Source organism: Amblyomma americanum, chromosome 2 (genome assembly GCF_052857255.1).
Source record: "Amblyomma americanum isolate KBUSLIRL-KWMA chromosome 2, ASM5285725v1, whole genome shotgun sequence".
Taxonomy (NCBI): domain Eukaryota; kingdom Metazoa; phylum Arthropoda; class Arachnida; order Ixodida; family Ixodidae; genus Amblyomma; species Amblyomma americanum.
In genome coordinates, this window is record NC_135498.1 from 136,558,970 (window position 1) to 136,577,480 (window position 18,511).

Consider the following 18,511-nt stretch of genomic DNA (forward strand, 5'->3'; position numbering starts at 1 on the left):
CAAGCAATCTGATGCACCAAGCTAAACACGTGTTGTTGCTCATAGCAATGCTCCATATAGTGATTGTTTAACTCTGACAATGTTTGTAATGGATCCATCACTAGCCATAGCGGCTAAGGATCCAGATGACTACACAGCATTTTGTGTATAAATTTCTGCGTGAATAAACGTTGTGATTCTGATTCTGATTCTGTTCTTGACAACTGGCTAGGAAGAATTCAACTGTCCCTTAATGTGAAGAAATGCGCATTGTTAGTGTTTCCAGTTTCTGTTCTAGTAAATATCTGCCTGGTCTATAGAAATACCATTATACCTCAAGTTCAAACGGTGAAGTATCTCGGTGTCATATACGACTCTACTCTCTCCTGGCAGCCACACATTGAGCAAATTTCTGCAAAAGGAGTTCGGGCCATTGACATCCTGCGCAGGCTTTGTAGTGCTAGGTCAGGCATGAGAAGTCATACGCTTCTGATGATTTATAAAATGCACGTCCGCCAAATTTTAGAGTTCGGGTGTGTTTTATTCTCAGGAGCTCCTGCCTATAAACTTCGCCTTCTTGTGCTTTTGGAGCGTGAGGCGTTGCGCCTTTGTCTGGGGCTTCCAAAATATGTCGCCAATGCTGTTCTGCACCTTGAGACGCGAATGCCTTCGTTATCAGCCAGGTTTCGCCTTTTAACAGTTCAAACATTTTTAAAATTGTGCGACTCACCTCTTCACGCTTCCAGTATAATATTTCTTATTCAACCTTCCGCCTTTTTTAGTGCTACCTGGTCTCGATTTTATAACCCGCAGATATGTTACATGCAGTCCCTCCTTGATCACATAAATATTAATTTCACAGATGTCCGCCAAATATATAACAACTCCTCATCTGTCCAGATGGAATTCGATGACATTTCCCCATCGAATGCAAAGCTGCAGCCCTTCCCGCTTCTTCAGGGTCTATTGCAGGACCACCTAAGGTCCTTTCCCTCTCATGTTCTTATTGCTACCGATGCCTCGCAGGATCGCGAAAAGGCAGGTGTGGGAATTTTTTCGCCTTCACTGGATTGGTCTTTTTCTCTCCGTCTTCCTGACTTCACTCCAATTTTTCTGGCTGAATTATTAGCAGTAATCTTAGCCTTACGAAAATTAGAATCTACAGACTCTCTGTCCATTTGCTCTTCCTTATCATCACCCACTGACTCTCGGCCATTACGCCTCTTTAAGTTCCTAATTCTGCTCCATCTAAATTCGGTAAGGTTGCTTTGGGTACCCGGTCACATGGGCTTTCAATTAAATTAGGTTGCAGATTCCTTAGCAAGAGCCTCTCTCAGCGGCCCAATTGTTGCTGTCCTGCCATCGTGTGCATATACAGCTGCGGCGAGGTTTCGCAGCTACACAATATTTCAGGAATTTGCTGCCTCGGCTCTAACATCATCTTCCGAATATCAGCATCTTCTGCATCCTTGGAGTAGCAAAGACTGCCGCTCACGCAGACTAGAGGTCTCTTTCACGCGCTTGCGTTGCCGGGTTCCCCTTCTAAATTTCTACCTTCACAGATCTGGCCTGGCAGGTTCCCCACTGTGCCCTTTTTGTGCCGAACCTGAGACAATAGACCACTTTCTGCTGTTCTGCCGCCGCTTTTCTCATTTGAGGAAGCGTCTTTTGCAAATTCCATTTCATCAACTCGGCTTGCCTGTGTCTTCCGCGGTTGTTCTTTCCATTGGCGCTTCTTTGCTTGGACGAAGCGACAGGAGTGTGCGCTCTGCTGTGCAAACTTTTCTTCAAGAAACGCAGCGACTCCCATTCTAATTTCTTTTTCCCGCCCTCAGTCAGTACGACATTGCAACTTTACAGGCATTGTGTACTATTATGCACATTAAGCAATTGTCCCGTCTTGGATCTCCAAGTTAACAGGACCCCTGGCCTTTGCCTCTTCCAATCTCTCAGACTACATAATATTACCACTCCTTTTCCCGTCAAAACTTTCCTGTATCCACTAATTAACCGCCTGTGTCTTGGCCACTCTCCCGTAGTGGGTATGTGCCAGCAACGTCTGAGGCCTTCCTTCCTTCCTTCATTTCAGTCAGTCTCCAGCTTTTTTCTGTGTTCTTGCGTGTATACTGCGGGGACGCCGTCCCCGTGATACAGCGATGGACCTGAACCCTCCAGGGCATCCGAATGGCCTGGCGGCCTCCTCCTCGAGCTCGTTGAGGAAGCAGTGCAGCCGTCCGAGCGACCCCGACAGCGATGACACCATCAAGTATCTCAGCGAGTCCAGCAGTGAGGACGGCTTTGAGACTTACCTCAGCCGGAGGACCAAGCGAAGACTGCTAAGAGCAGGATCGTAATCCAGTCAGTCCACTGTAAAAACAAGTGGCAACACACCATCCTCATTCTTCCTGTACAGCCAACAGACAACATGAGGCGGCTTAACAGGCAAGTCATCTCTTTAGAACACGAGGCCCTCGTGCCTAACGAAATCAAAGACGTTCGAGTAAATGCGCGGAATAACATTTTAGCCGTTTATGTCCACCATGCGGCTGCGTTGGAACCACTGCGGGCCATAACTCAGCTCAGTGGGTTATAAGTACGTACTGTTATCCCCCTCAGCAGGAACGAGTCCTCTTCCGGCGTAATTTATGGTGTCGACGAGGCTATCAAGCGAGATGATTTGCCCATTCTCGTGACGCCGGCAAATGATGGCACCGTAATTCTACGGGTATCACGTCTGGGTAATTCCCGTTGTGTGAAGATTTTGTTCCAAGTCGACAGCCTTCCATCACACGTGAAGGTGGGCCATTTCCGTCATGCCGTGCGGCCATTAGTTCTGAAACCCCTGCAGTGCCACAAATGTTTGAAACTGGGTCATGTGAGCGGGGTCTGCGACAACACGAGAATGTGCTCTCGTTGTGCCGGAGCTCACAGCGCTAAGTCATGTAATGCACAAGTGCTTAAGTGTGCCAACTGAAACGGGCCTCATGACGCCTCATCTAAGAATTGTCCGCGCTTAGAAACGAGCGTGCCATTCTAATGCAAATGGTTCCGGACAATTCTACGCACCGAGAAGCTGCCGCGACTGTTCGGAAAAGGCGTTCTCGCTGCAAGAAGAACCCAAGAAAGTGTATTGCAGAAAGCAACCGCATCGATGCGCCCACGGCACCTCCTTCTCAACCTCCTCCCGTGTCGCCACGTACAAGTGTGCCCAGTCCACGAAAAATCGCCAAGGATAATCAGACCTCTTCATGTGCGGATGCTTTGCCAGCGCTGCCACCGTTACGTCCTGCTGAGCCTTCTCAGCGCAAGCTCCCATTGCCGAGCTCACCTGTCGTTAGAGAAAGGCTCCCAGAGCAAGATCGCCAAGCCCTCGTTATCCTCAGGACGGTGGTCAACGCCATTCGCCCTCTGATACAGGCCCTGCCATCGTCAACCGCCCGAAGCGTCTTACAGGTGCTAGACTCTCTGGTTCCAGCACTACAAGATCTTTAAAACATAATGGCTGGCCAGCTTCCCACGTTTCGTGAGGAAGTCAGTGGCGCTTCGGTCTTCCAGTGGAACGCAAGAGGCCTAAAGTCACGAATCGCAAGTTTTAGGCAATATGTTTTCCACAACCACTTCCCGATATTAGTCATTTGTGAACCTAACTTATCCCAAGCAGTCAGGCTTTCCGGGTTCGAGCCCTTCTTCGCTCCGACATGCGGAGAGCACAGCAAATTTCTGGTCCACATCTGCACCAACATAACGTACGTTTGCTGACCAGTTCAACACCACAATGACAATCAGTACGTGTGTTTCAAGGTCAAAAAAGGATCCACCGAGTTCACACTGATTGCGGCGTATGTCTCCCCCTCCTCTCAACTGGACTGCGAGAGGTTGAAGACAATTATGGTGGCAACCTGGGCGCCTTGGATTATTAGCGGAGATTTCAACGCCCACCACCAACTGTTGGGAAGTCTTATAGTCAACGCCAGAGGGCGGAATCTGGCCGTATTTGCTTCAGCAAATGAACTTTCCATAATGAATGACAGGAGCCCGACATACCTGCGAGGCAGTTCATACAGCAGTTGCCTAGACCTGACGCTAGATTCGCGGTTTCTGCGCCGGCGTGTCCAGTGGTTTTGTAATGTGGAGACCCGCGGGAGTGACCACATACGCACCTACTTCAAGATTCCAGGTCTTGGGGCGTCCAGCTCAGCTAAACACGCGCACATCGATTGGACGGCATATAAAACTCGAATGGAAGAGGAGTGTAAAGAAGCCCTCATTCCAGTTAAGGAGGACAATATAGCAACAGCAATGAAGCCTGCAAGAGGCTTCCTCACGTCAACTAGAATGCGCACCGAATTTGATGTGGAATTAGACCGCCTACGTGCTATTCGTCGGCGTGGAGAAAGACGTTACAGACGGACCAAATGCGTAAGATACCTCAGAGAGGCGCGTCGTGTTTAGAGGAAAATCAAGCGACGACTGGACACGCTGGCAGAACAGCGCTGGAAGTCCTTCTGCCAATCTCTGGATCCTCGAAAGCCCATGTCTCTCATTTGGCGGACAGTGCGGGGGCTTCGAACGCTTCCACAGCAAAGACAGCCTTTCTATGCGTTGGCTCTACATCAAAATCGTCATCAGATTGAAGTTCCAACTGATTTCTGCAGGACGATCGCGGGTGAAGTGACGACCTCGGGTTCCCAGCTTGTTCCTCCTGCATCACAGGACTCATCGATGGATGTTGTCTTTACTTGTGAGAAACTTGATGCTGCCCTTGCAGATGTAAGCGTTCATCTGCACCAGGTCCGGAAGGCATTACATATGCTGCGCTGTGCCACCTTGGCCACGACGCGCGTATAGAGCTACTCAGCCTTTACAACCACTCGTGGCAAGGCGGAGTTGTCCCTCCCCAGTGGAAATCCAGTCGCATGATATCATTACTAAAACAAGGGAAATCCCCGCTCGACCGGTCATCATGCAGGCCAATAGCTTTGGCCAGTTGTGTGGGAAAAGTCATAGAAAGAATGCTTCTGGCGCGTCTTGAGTGGTACCTTGAGCACAATAACGTGTTTCCTAATGCCATGGCGAGTTTCCGACGGGGTCGCTCCTCTATAGACCACGTCATTGACCTCGTGTCTACAGTACAGCAACAGAAACGCCAGAAAACTCGTGTGCGCGGCAATTTTCTTTACATCAAAGGTGCATACGATAACGTTTCACATGAGGCCATCCTTGATGCGCTAGAGGCTGTTGGAATCGGTGGTCGGATGCATAGGTGGATCCTAAGCTATCTGACCAACAGGACATTTTTTATTATGTGTGAAGATGTCTCCACGCCCGTGCTTTACACCTACCGGGGTGTGCCCCAGGACGGAGTGCTCAGTCCTACTTTGTTTAATCTAACACTTATAAGACTCCAGGAGTACCTAGCTAATACCGTCCATGTCTCTATGTATGCCGATGACATTGCATCTGAGCCTCCTCTGTGACGCGTCTCTCGGTGCGAGCAAGACTTCAGAAGGTAGCAACCATAACTTTCTCTTATCTCCGAGAGGAAGGTCTGAGCGTGTCAGCCGAGAAATGCGCTATAGTGTTATTCACGCGCAAAAGTATGACTCGTTATCCGCTAACCATTGACTGCCATGTCATTGCCTATCGTGCATCTCATCGTTTAGGAATTGTTATAGATCGGAATTTATCATGGAGCCCGAACTGCACCATTGTAAAGAAAAAACTAATCTCTATCACACATCTGCTCAGATTTCTTGGCGGCAAATAATGGGGATTGTCGATTCGATCATTGCTGGAACTCTAAAGAGCACTTTTTTTTATTTTTGCGGTATAGTGCACCAGTGCTTTGCAAGCACATGCAAGACGAATTTGCGTGTCCTGCAAGCTATACAAGGTCAGGCACTTCGCACATGCCTGGGTCTCCCTCGCAGCGCATAAACAGTTGCAACCATTGCAGTAGCCCAGAACAACCCACTTTCGACGTATATAACCCTTTAAACCCTGCGGATCCACATACGGCTTCTAACAAGAATTCCACAGCACCACCTTGTGTCAGTGGCGAATCAAAGACCACAAGCATCGTTTTCAAAGGTTATAGCAGCCCACCAGTCGTCTATCCCTTCGCAGTTCACCCCGGCAGCACGGCCTTCCTCTGCGCTATGGTGTCTGTGGGAGCCATGCGTGCGCCTTACAACTCCGGGCATAACGAAAAAATCGAACTTATCGACACCGGCCATTAAACAGGCGACACTCTGCCTACTCCACGCCGCAGGTTGTGACCGCACTCATGTGTATACAGATGGTTTGGTCTCCGGTACAAGTTCAGCCTACGCCGTGGTCATTCCTGCAAGACAGATAAGTATTATTCAGCAAACTTCGCATTGGACAACCTCCATCGGGTCAGAATTGTCCGCTCTTCGTGCGGCTGTGCAGTACTTCGGTGCACAAACACCCCACAAATGGGCTGTGTTCTGTGACTCAAAAGCAGCCTTACAGTGTCTTAATTCTGCTTTACGCCTTGGCGATCACGATCAACTCGTAGCTGAATTAAGACATCTCCAACACCAGGCGCAGAAAGGGGGTCATGACATCGTCTTCCAGTTGATACCGGGACACTCTGGCATTGTTGGAAACGACGTAGCTGTTGCTGCAGCTCGAGCGGCTCACGGCAGTGCCAACATTGTCCAGATACCGTTGACAAGAGCCGGCGCAGCAAGACATCTGCGAATGCTTGGCTGAAGAGAGCTTTTAGCGCCATGGTCCTCTACTACCAACTCCTCATGCCGTCTACACTGCCTAGACCCCTTACTCCAACTCAGTCCTCCGTCCGGCCTCTCCCGCTGCGATGGTACGCTATTGTGTCGCCTGTTACTGGGAGTGGCGTTCACAAATGCCTGCTCCCACTTAATCGCAATGGCAGACTCTCCTGCGTGTGAGATGTGTGGGTGATGTGAAACTATAGAACACCTTCTTTGTAACTGCCCTCGGTTTCAGCGTGAGCGTGCACTCCTGTCTGCAACAGTCCGCCGTTTAGATCCTCGGCCCCTTACTGAAGCCACGATTCAGGGTCCTTGGAGGAAGCCTTCATCGCAGAGGACAGCTTTGAAGGCACTCCTAAAGTTCTTGAGGAACTCAGGAATGAGTGCTAGATTGTGAACAATCAGTGTGTGCCCTGTGTACCCTGCAAGTAACGGCCAACCGACACGTGGAAAAGTGATCATATCCATTGTTCTCTCCCTTTTCTATCTCTCCCTCCTTTCCCCTTCCCACGTGTAGGGTAGCATACCGGGCGCTGCCTAGTTAACCTTCCTGCCTTTCCAACTTTCTCTCTCTCTCTCTCTCTCTTCCTCTATTTCTGTGGGCTCTTTGGCAAATCTTATATCGTTCTCAATTTTTCATTTTTTTTACCGTTACTGTTCATTAGTGCACGTCTTGTCATTGTGCTTATTTTAGTGTGTTCATCATGTCAGTTTGGAATATAAAGAAAAAATTGCATCTCTACACAGCAAGGTATCTTGACTATACTATGTTTCTCTGCAACAAAAATATTCCCACCAGTTTATCTCTATGCTCCTCCTCCCGTGGGAATAATTTTCTTATTCACAAAGATTAAGCAAGTCTCTAAAGCAATGTTCAGAAAAATACCAGATAGCACCCAAAATAGAGTATAGAGCCTGAACGGAGTTACCGAACCAAAGCCAAAAGTTTTTGCGGCACGGTGTACAGTTGCAAAGATTAAAATATCGTCGCTCACGTCACTCTTGGCTTTCGGCGTAAACTACAGCTCATACATCAAATGCTAAAGCCATGGGATTTATTGCTGTCTATATATGCGGCCTGCATCTCAACACAGTGAATATCTGACGCTTCTTTCGCATATGAAGCCGGAAGGCTACCTGCATTCCTGTGAACACTTTCTTTTCGTGAGTTTGGACGTGGCCAGCCTCCGGTCATAAGCCAGGCATGAAGAATTTGTGTTTGTGCGAAAGAACTACGGTTATTCCGAAAGCTGTCAGTGCTTCAGTGACATCCGTCTCACTTTTTGCTTGGCTCGGCAGCCCTTCGTTCGAATTATTCAAGGTTAGTGGAACCATCTGCCATGTTTGCTTGAGTGCCGCACTTAGAAGCGTCAGTATTACTTTTACACAGCGACTTCTGCTCATTTGGCATTTGCAGAATTTTTTTTCGCTCGAATGCTATGGCAACATGGAGAAGTTAGTCTACGGCTAGAAGGATCTGTAATTTAATCGCTCCTTCATTGTAGATGCGAATTTTCTTCGGACTGAGCATTCGATCATGAGGCGCATGCTCAAATGGAAAGATGGGAAGTTCGACAACAAGAAGAATGTAGCCTTCTTTGACAAGTGTGACTGAATTAGCGGAAAACACATGAGGCCGAGATGACCCACGGTCATAACTGCCATTCCTTTAGATTTGCGCTTTTCCTGGTGTTCACAATATGAAAACTGCGCTGGAAGTTTTAAGAGCAGAGACGGTTTGCTTGGCGCAATGCGCACCTGTTCGCAGGGTATCAATGGATACACATGACATCTATACTGAGATTTCGGCATGCTTTATTCACCGCATGAATTTCTCAATAATATCAGCTTCTCTTGCTAAACATCAAAGAAATGAATTGTGACTTCGGCTACCACGTTTTCGTATTGCTCCAAGTACAGTGTCACCGCTGATGCCCAGTCTATCAGTATTGTCCAAATTCTGAGGTAAGGATGAAAGGAAGACTACCAATACAGTGAACATGCCATATTCAAAGGAGCGACGCAGACGGCATCGGCACGCACACTACATTTACACTTTGGCTCAAAGACAGTGTTTTCAGGCAGTAGAAGAAATGACCTCAAAGCGGGATGAACGTAACACTATTTCAATTCTATTCAAGTTCTTTATTTGCCCCGTTTGAAATTGTGCTGGGAGAACCTGCTAGTGGGCTTAAAAATGTACGACAGTGTTTTGTTGTCTTTTTCGTAACAACAAACTTTTCTGTTCTTTTCTAGCATTTTTGTGTAGTCTGCAGTGTATCTGTAGTTCTGCAGTATTTCTTTGTAATAATAACTACATAAAATTTTATTGTTCCTCAAGCATTTCTGTTTTTACTACGAGCTCATGGTGAAATAATTTATAGAAAATTTCTTGTGGCGGCAAAAACAATCTGTTAGGGCTTTCGACTAGGCGTGGTATCGCTGATAATATCCAGTCTCTGCTTTACAGAACAGCGATGAAAAACAAAGCGAGAAGATGAAGCATTAGTATATAATACCTTCCCTGGAACAGAAACATAGTAGTCGAATGCTTTTGTGCAGGTCTGGCTGCTTCTGGCAGTCTCCTCACTACGTGCCGCGCAAAATGCGGAAGTGGCTAGAAGCGACCAATAGAGGAAAGTTCCTGGTGGATTCTGGTATTGTGACCTAGTTAATTAAAGACACGTTTCGGTTCAGTACCCCAAATTAATAGAAACATTGCAGTCATTAACGTCATATTAGTGCCCTATTACAGTGAAACGCCAGCATCGACCACGTATTAGATTACGGAAAAGCCTCAGTTTAGTCAGTTGAACTGCCAGTCCTCAGCTGAACACGAGCAGCTGAGCTTATATTGCCGAAGAGTTCAACTATTCACCAGCAAGCTACATAATGCTAAATTGCAGTACGGTACCTGCGGAAAACCGCTGTCACTCGAAGATTAATATTCTTTAAAAAGTCTTCATTGCAGAATGAGAGTAATTGCTTCCACCTGATTACATATCGCGTGATCAATGTGCCCAGCTGAGCCCGACCAATAATCGTCGCTGCCAACTAAATGGCGGAGGTGGAATAAAGGAGGATTTTTTACGCAAGACCGTATAGAGCTCGTTCGGTCGAAAAGCCATCGGCGTAGAATTAGTCGGCACCGCGTGCCGGAAATAATCAGGGGCTGCGTAAAAAAATGTACCATGGTAATTTGTGTTTCTAGTGATTGATGATTGATTGGTGTGTGTGATAGACGATGACAAGTTGATGAAATAATTGTAAATAATTGATTATTTAAAGAAATGCAAAAATAACTAATGAAAAAAGGGGTTCAAAGGTGTCAGAATGTTCCGAATGAAAAGCCAGTATTTGATGCTGCTAATTAAGAACGTCTATTCTGGGTAATTCAGCACACAATAATTGAAATAATTGAAGAAAACGACGAATGCATTCAGGGGTATCAAACTGATTAGATTTAAAGCCCTAACCCACTACGCTTTCGCGTCATACCCTTAAGGCGAAGCTTAAGTGTCCTCTTAATTTTCTTAACATTCTTGTAAAATCTATGACCATTCCTATGTTTTCTGTGCTAAAATCTATGGCCACTGCGAAACAAGATGTTGAAAGCATCCTTCTCAAAACAACGTGAGCAGTAGCACGAGAAGTTGGGCTAGTTGATACGTATTCATGGTTAACGTCAGTAAAACTTCTTTTTGGGCTAGTTGGTGCATTTTGAACCTAGGAAAAGGAGCAACGCCATAGCATGCAACCACAAACGTAGAAAGGACAAGACACAAGCGCTGACTACACACTGAATTTTATTAAAGGAAGGCACACCTTAAATAAGGCGAGCAACAGAGCTGAAGAGGAGAAGAGCGAACAATTGTGAAAGATAAAATCTAGCAAAAGCAAGCATCAAGACAAAAACTAAATCGTTATCTGCTTCTAAAAAGTCTACCTCTACTTCTAAGAGTGATAATGAGGGAGTGCTGATGCAAGTATCATCAGTTGTTAGTCAGCGATGATGGAAGTAACTTCCGTTGTTAGCGCTTGTGCCTTGTCCTTTCTTCGTCTGTGGTTGCATGCTTTGGCGCTGCTCCTTTTGCTAGGTTCATGGTTAGCGAGCGCAAAAAAGCGCTTTTGTCGTGTTGTCATCTCCTTTGCGTCTTCGTCTTTTTTGAGCTCGTTAACCATTACTTCGTACGAGAACTTTGCATACTGTCTTATGCTTACTATTTCAAGTCATTTCTTTTTCGCACAGACTGAATTTTTCTACTAAACCTTAATGAAGTCAACAAAATATTATATCTCGGAATATGAGCTTTTAGAAGCCGAATTCATCATGTTCACTCGTAGCGAACGTCCTAGAGCACGTTTATCTAAGCACATACTTTCGCGGATAATATGTTGAATGCTACCATTAATCTCCATAAATATGTCGCTATAACATTCTGTATCAATTGAAGTTATATTCATTGCAAAAAGATGTTTTATATTTGAATAAGATACTGGCAGCCTTTATTAATGAAGAGGTGCCTCTATTTCACCGTGGTATCCGAACACTTTATTCTGTCTTTGCCGAAACATGCGCTGTGAATTTTGCTTCTGGCTGCTCCCTCTACACGTTATCTGTTTCATGAATCCGTCGTATTATAGGCTTTTATTTGGGACGCATGTAGCATTCATGTCCCTGAGTCTTGAAGAAATTGCCTTCCAAAATATAATTTGTTAAACTAACATTAATTAGGGCAAGTTTCCAAATGGAAGTATAAATGACTTTTGATTACGATGGATCCTAACTGGAATAAATATGTATGTTACGTAAAGGCTGATGCTCACATCAAATTGTTTTTCCTTCGATGTGCACCTACACTGTGCACTCGTATATAAATCAATTGGTTTTTAAGTATTAGATCAAGCTTCCCTCATTACAGCGCTTCTCGTTCAATCTGATATCAAGAGAATTGAAAGTGCTAACATCGCCATTTCATCGACAATCCTTTCCGCAAAATTTCTATAGCCGTCATTGCCAACTAGAGAAAATGTATCATCCTTAGTTTACCGAAATCACACGTCAAGTATAAAATTTTGTTACCAGATAATAAACTGACATTAACAGGTGTGTTTGGTTTCTTTTGACAACTTTTTGCTCCTGAATGTAGAGTGAAAATCTCGCATAATGCCCTTTCGCAAAGATAATTGTTGTCAGCCTTAATATTTTCCCAAAAGAGTTAACTTACTGCAAATGCATTCATTGTAATTCTTCGCTTCTGATCTGTAGCTACATGACTTGAAGTGTTTTTTTTCTCAAATATATGTATTTTTCCTATTTTAATGCTGTTTCGCTTTATACCTTTTCGTATGCGTGTAGTTCTATGTCTTATCGCTGCAGTTCTATATTTTCATTTAGAACTGCATCTTGCAATTGGAATCTTTTTCTGCCTATTTTTGCATTTCGTACCTTTTCCTACTCTCCTAAAATCCCTCCTTGCGTCTTCCGTTTCCTTCCACGTGATCCGGCGGACGTCTTCTTGGACGCACTCATGATGGACCAGCTCATCAGAGCAAGAAGCAGCTATGGTCCTGGTAGGCGTCCTACCAATGCTACTAACTGTGAAGGGTGGTTGTCTAATAAACAGTTTCACGTACTTGCCTCGGTGGGTCCGTCGTTTTCCTAACAACTACTCTCACGGCCAAGTTAGCCGTTGCTATCTCTGAAAAGGCATCTATATCAGAATGCTGCAAAGGGTACTAAAACATCACAAGCGAACTAAACCAGGCCTTCAATGATGCTGATGCTGTTGACTTTAGAGGTAGTAATTCCGCTTCTTCACTGCGAATAATATAATTTGAATGCTGTATTAGCATTGGCAAAAACCTAGCAAGTTTTAATGAGCCCAGGGTCGTTACGAACGCAAAATGCAAACAAGCGTGGCTTGCTCAAACTAAACATGGTATAAGCCGCCTAACTGAGGACGCCTACACGCCGGCGCAGGGCGCATTCATCAGGAAGCTTGTTTTTTCTAATGATAAGCTGATAATTCTCTCCCTCTTTCTGCTTTATCTCACTTTCCGTAGCACCAACTTCACCATTTCAGCTTAAATATTACTTCCGCAGCCCATTCCCTGTGCTAACTGTGGGGTTTTAATGAATCTAGCGCACGCTTTACTCAGATAGTACGCTTAATAAATCTGAGAGTTTAAACTCATAATCAGATTTCTCTGTGCGAAACATTCACCCGCTTATCTTTTCAAACATTCAGGATTTGGGGCAAAACAGCAGCAAAACCATAATTTAACGAAGTCAGCTTACACAAACCTCTACATGAACATTAGCAGCAACTAATATATGCGTCCGGCCTAGATTCAGTTGATCTTAAGCAATTAACGTATTAAACGAAATCTCATTATCAGCTCTTTTCTCTTCAGTGCTCTGGATTAAATCGCTGCCTCGACCAGTCTGCTCAATGTAAGAAGGAAGCTGTGCCTTATACAAACTTTTGCAAACTTCTCAGAGCCCTGACAATATCACCTTAAATTATCTAACTACCTACACATTGTTGCATTTGGGTTGCAAGCCCCAAGGGTAGCGTTGGCCTGGCGGCCTGGGGCAAAGCTGGAAACATACGAAGGTCCCAGCAAAGGATGAGTCGACTGGCAACAGAACAACTTGTTTATTCTGGCATCTCAAAAGAGCAGCCGGTCAGGGCGACCACGTTACTCGAAGGAAGAAATCGGAGTCTCTCTCTTGCGTCCGGCGCAGCTGTCTTTTTTTATACCCTCGGAGTCGAGGGCAAGAGGGAACGGCTTGGGAAGAGGCGCCCGATACGGCGTCGCTTGAACATGTCCAGACGTGACGGGCGCGTCCGCCAGGCCGGCGCCGGTCAGACCTCCTCGCCTCCCAGTTGGAGAGCTCCTCTCCCCGGCTGCCGCGCTTTGACAAGCGTGGGCAAAACATGCACACACACACACACGCACGCACGACGACACGTGGCACTGAAACCTGCCTGGACGCGCTTGGCGGGAGGCGTTGCGGCAGCGATGAACGAAGCCGCGGCATCCGGTGCATCCGCGCCGGCTATACCGCGCGCTGTAGGCGAGACGTAACAGACCGCCCCGCCGGGAGAAGGAGATCCCGATGGTCAGGGGACTGCATCCGCTGTCCAGAGGGATGTCGCTCGATGATGCTCGTAAACGAAACCGGTCGTCCCTCGACGTTGCTTGAGCGCAGCGCACAGAGAAGGCCTCGTTCTCATGTTCAGGATCACACAGGACACTGCAAAGTCACTTCGGGAGAGTTGCCATTTTTGTGCTCGTTCCCAGCAAGCGTTAGAACTACGCCGAAACGCAACCGCTCAGTCAGCAAGCACGAGACAACCCTCACTAAGCTCTGCCAGGCTCTTTCCCCTTTTATACTACTGCCTAGTTCCTTACAGTAGTCAAGCAGCACTCAGAACGCGTCCACAAATTGGAAAATTGCACTAGAAAGCACATAATCACTTTGAAACACTAAACAAAAGCAATATGTTAAAAATCCTGCCTCAGGAAGAAAACATCAGTAACCAACAACTTTGAGGCGGATTCCTACGTTAGGGGCTTCGACTTAAGCCATCGGCGTTACCGTTGAGACTCCCCTTTTTGTAACGCACCTCAAAGGAATATTGTTGCAAAGCGAGGCTCCAGCGCAGGAGGCGGCCATTTTTGGGAGATATGGTCTGCAGCCATTGGAGAGGGCAGTGATCCGTCTCAATGATAAACCTCGAGCCGGCTAGGTAGCATGACAATTTCTGAACGGCCCACACGAGACACGCACACTCTTTCTCGGTGGCGCTGTACGCCTGCTCACGACAGGTCAGCTTACGACTAGCATACAGGACGGGGTGTTCCACTTCTCCATTGTCCCTTTGGCACAGTACAACGCCCATGCCTCGCTCACTAGCATCGCACTGAACAACGAACCCTTTCGTGTAGTCTGGCGATCGTAGCACAGGCTGGCTTGTTAGGGCGCTCTTTAGGGCGCTAAAAGCTCTTTCCTTTGTCTCGCTCCAGACGACTGTTTGGGGCTCTGTTTTTCTTAGAGCATCCGTCAGGGGAGCCGCGATATCGGAGTACCTGGGGATGTACCTCTGATAGTAGCCGGCGACACCTAAGAACGACCGAATATCGGTCTTCGTGCGCGGTTGCGGGAAGTCTCGCACAGCGGCCACCTTTATTTCAGAGGGGCGGCGACGACCCTGTCCAATCACGTGACCGAGGTAGACAACCTCGGCCTGTGCTAATTGGCACTTGGGAGCCTTGATTGTCAAGCCCGCTTCGCGCAGGCGGGTTAGCACTGCCCGCAAGTGTGCCATATGCTCAGACCAGGATGCAGAGAATATCGCTACGTCGTCTAAATACGGTAAAGCGAATTCTTCCTGTCCCCGCAACACTTTGTCCATGAGGCTTGAAAAGCAGTATGGCGCGTTCTTCAAACCAAAACTCAAAACTTTAGGACGGAATGTTCCCATTGGTGAAATGAACGCCGCATACCTACTAGCCTCTTCTGTAAGTGGAACCTGCCAATAACCCCTGACAAGATCTAGGGTGGAAATAAACTGAGCGCTACTAACTTTCTCAAGGCGCTCCTCGATGTTAGGGATCGGATAAATTTGATCCTTAGTGATGGAATTAAGCCTGCGGTAGTCGACGCAAGGACGAGGTTCCTTGCCCGGTACCTCAACTAAAATCAAGGGGGAGGTATAATCACTCTCACCCGCCTCAATAACACCGAGCTGTAGCATTTTCTTTACCTCAGCCTCCATAATATCGCGCTGGCGGGGTGACACCCGGTACGCCTTGGATCGTACTGGCTCTGGGGAGGTAAGTTCTATATCATGCGTAAGGACAGAAGTCCTACCAGGCCTCTCAGAGAACTGACCTTGAAACTCTTGTAAGAGTTGGTGTAGTTCGGTTTTCTGCTCAGCTGACAGCGGTGCTTTAATGATTAAGTCACTAATGACCTGATCAGTGTCTTCCCTGTTCGTCACTGAGCCTAGTCCCGGAAGCTCGACCGGAAGCTCTTCGGGAACGTTTACCATCATACACACCACTGCTTCCCGTTGTCTATAGGGTTTGAGCAGATTACAGTGGTAAACTTGCTGTGCTTTCCGCTTTCCTGGCAGACTCACCACGTAGTTAACATCCGACAGTTTTTGAACAATCCGTGCTGGGCCCTCCCACTGCACGTCGAGTTTGTTTTTTAGCGATGTGCGCAATACCATTACCTCATCGCCCACCTCAAAACGACGGGCCCTGGCTGTCCGATCATAATAAACCTTGGCCCTCTGCTGGGCCTTTGACATTGCTTCACTTGACAACTCCTGTGCCCTTCTTAAGCGTTCGAGGAGACTAAGCACGTATTCGACCACGACTGGGTCGTCGCCCCTGCCTTCCCACGAGTCTCGAAGCATGCGAAGCGGAGACCGCAGCGAGCGACCGTACACCAGCTCAGCTGGCGAAAACCCCGTAGCCGCATGCGGCGCGGTCCTTAATGCAAACATCACCCCAGGCAGACACAGCTCCCAATCACTTTGTTGCTCAAAACACAATGCTCTCAACACGCGCTTCATGACGGAGTGGAGCTTCTCAACGGAATTCGACTGTGGGTGGTACACTGAGCTGTGTAACAGCTTTACCCCACACCTTTCGAGAAAGGCTGTCGTCAAAGCGCTAGTAAACACTGTGCCCTGATCTGACTGGATTTCCGCAGGAAAACCAACTCGCGCAAATATGGACAGTAGTGCATTGACTATCTCAACTGAGCTGAGTTCTTTAAGCGGCACTGCTTCAGGGAACTTTGTCGCTGGGCAGATCACAGTTAAAATGTGTCTGTACCCCGTGGCTGTTACCGGCAGAGGTCCCACTGTATCAATAACGAGCCGTCTAAAAGGCTCCGTAATGATAGGCACCAACTTCAACGGCGCCCTCGATTTGTCCCCTGGTTTGCCAACCCGCTGACAGGTATCACATGTCCTCACAAAGGTTTCTACGTCACGAAAACACCCTGGCCAATAGTACTCTTGCAAGAGACGGTCCTTAGTCTTCTTAACTCCTAGGTGTCCGGACCACGAACCGCCATGCGACAAGCGCAACAGATCCTGACGGTAGCACTGAGGCACGATCAGCTGATCGAATTCGACTCCCCTGCGGTCTAGATACTTCCGGTACAAGACCCCACCTCTTTCCACAAAACGAACATTTTTCTTGGCGATACCTTCCTTGACATTGCAGCGCATGTTTTCTAGGCTGCCATCCTTTTTTTTGCTCTGCTATCAAAGCCGACCGGCTGACTTTTAGCAACCTATTAAGTCCATCGGACGTAGGCGCGATGAGCAAATCTGCAGATAGCTCTTCTAACTTTCCCGTGTCGGGCGTTTCCTCTCCAGTACCTGGTGCCTTAAGCGCTACAGGCTCAATTTTATTCAGTTCGGACGTGCTCTGAATATCAGCTTGCTGCGCCTCCGACCCTTTCTCATTGTTGGACAACGTCGGCCCCGCAACTACCGCCTTTGCAGCGAGCTCCCGAACTCTCGATCTGGTTAAGGCCTGAACGCTAGCCTCACCAAACAAAAGACCCTTCTCGCGTAGGAGGTGATCGGACCGGTTCGAAAATAGGTACGGGTACTGGGGGGGCAGCATAGATGACACTGCGGCCTCCGTCTCAATTGCTCCGAAAGGTCCTTCAATAACCACTTTTGCTACGGGCAGACACACGCTGTGAGCTTCCACGGCTTGCTTGATCCATGCGCACTCGCCCGTGAACATATCGGGTTCTACGTAAGAGGGGTGAACTACATCCATTGTAGCTGCGGAATCACGAAGCACTCGGCACTCTTTCCCGTTCACGAGGAAGTCTCGCATGTAAGGCTCGAGAAGCTTCATGTTCTCGTCAGTGCTGCATAATGACAAAAAAACGACTTTTGTTTTTGTTTCTGGACACTGCGCCGAAAAGTGACCCGGCTTCTGGCACGTATAACACACGCGCGCTTGCCTCGCCTCGAACCGCTTTCTGCGTTCGGCTTCGGCTGCCGCCGTCTCCTTACGTTCGGTCGGACTGCTTTCACTCGCATCCGCACTACGCGTGTCCCCCCTTGCTCTCATGGGTGTGAACTTCGGCCTCTCAGACTTGGAGCCAAATTCACCCTTTTGACCGTCCTTAGCTCCGCGAGCCCGACGCGTCACAAACTCCTCGGCTAGCTCGGCGGCTTTAGCCACTGTACTAACGTCTGGCCTATCCAAGACCCAGTACCGCACGTTCTCAGGTAACCGACTATAAAACTGTTCCAGCCCGAAACACTGCAGAATTTTCTCGTGGTCACCAAACGCTTTCTCTTCTTTGAGCCACTCCTGCATGTTTGACATAAGCCTGTAGGCAAACTCTGTATATGACTCATTTCTGCCTTTTTCATTTTCCCGAAACTTCCGACGGAACGCCTCCGCTGACAGCCTGTACTTTTTTAGCAGACTCGATTTCACTTGGTCGAAATCCTCTGCCTCCTCTCTCTTCAAGCGAGCGACTACGTCGGCCGCCTCGCCGGGTAACAAAGTGAGCAAGCGCTGTGGCCACGTTTCCCGAGAGAACCCCTGCTTCTCGCACGTTCGCTCAAAGTTAACCAGGAACAAACCAATGTCCTCTCCAAGCTTAAACGGCCGCATCAGGTCAGTCATTTTGAACGATACCCGTTCTCCTGCACCGTGTGCCTGACTTCCATTACGAGCGCGTTCCATCTCTACCTCGAGACGCTTCA

At 47.7% G+C, this 18,511-nt stretch overlaps 1 protein-coding gene across 1 annotated transcript in view; it reads left to right on the top strand.

The window, feature by feature from the left end:
* The first annotated feature begins 2,135 nt into the window (after window positions 1-2,135).
* Window positions 2,136-18,511, top strand: part of LOC144120082 (uncharacterized) — a 107,062-nt gene continuing 90,686 nt past the window's right edge. Inside the window, exon 1 of the mRNA XM_077652546.1 lies at window positions 2,136-2,329. Coding sequence (XP_077508672.1) covers window positions 2,136-2,329 — 194 coding nt within the window. The remainder of the gene's footprint in view (window positions 2,330-18,511) is intronic.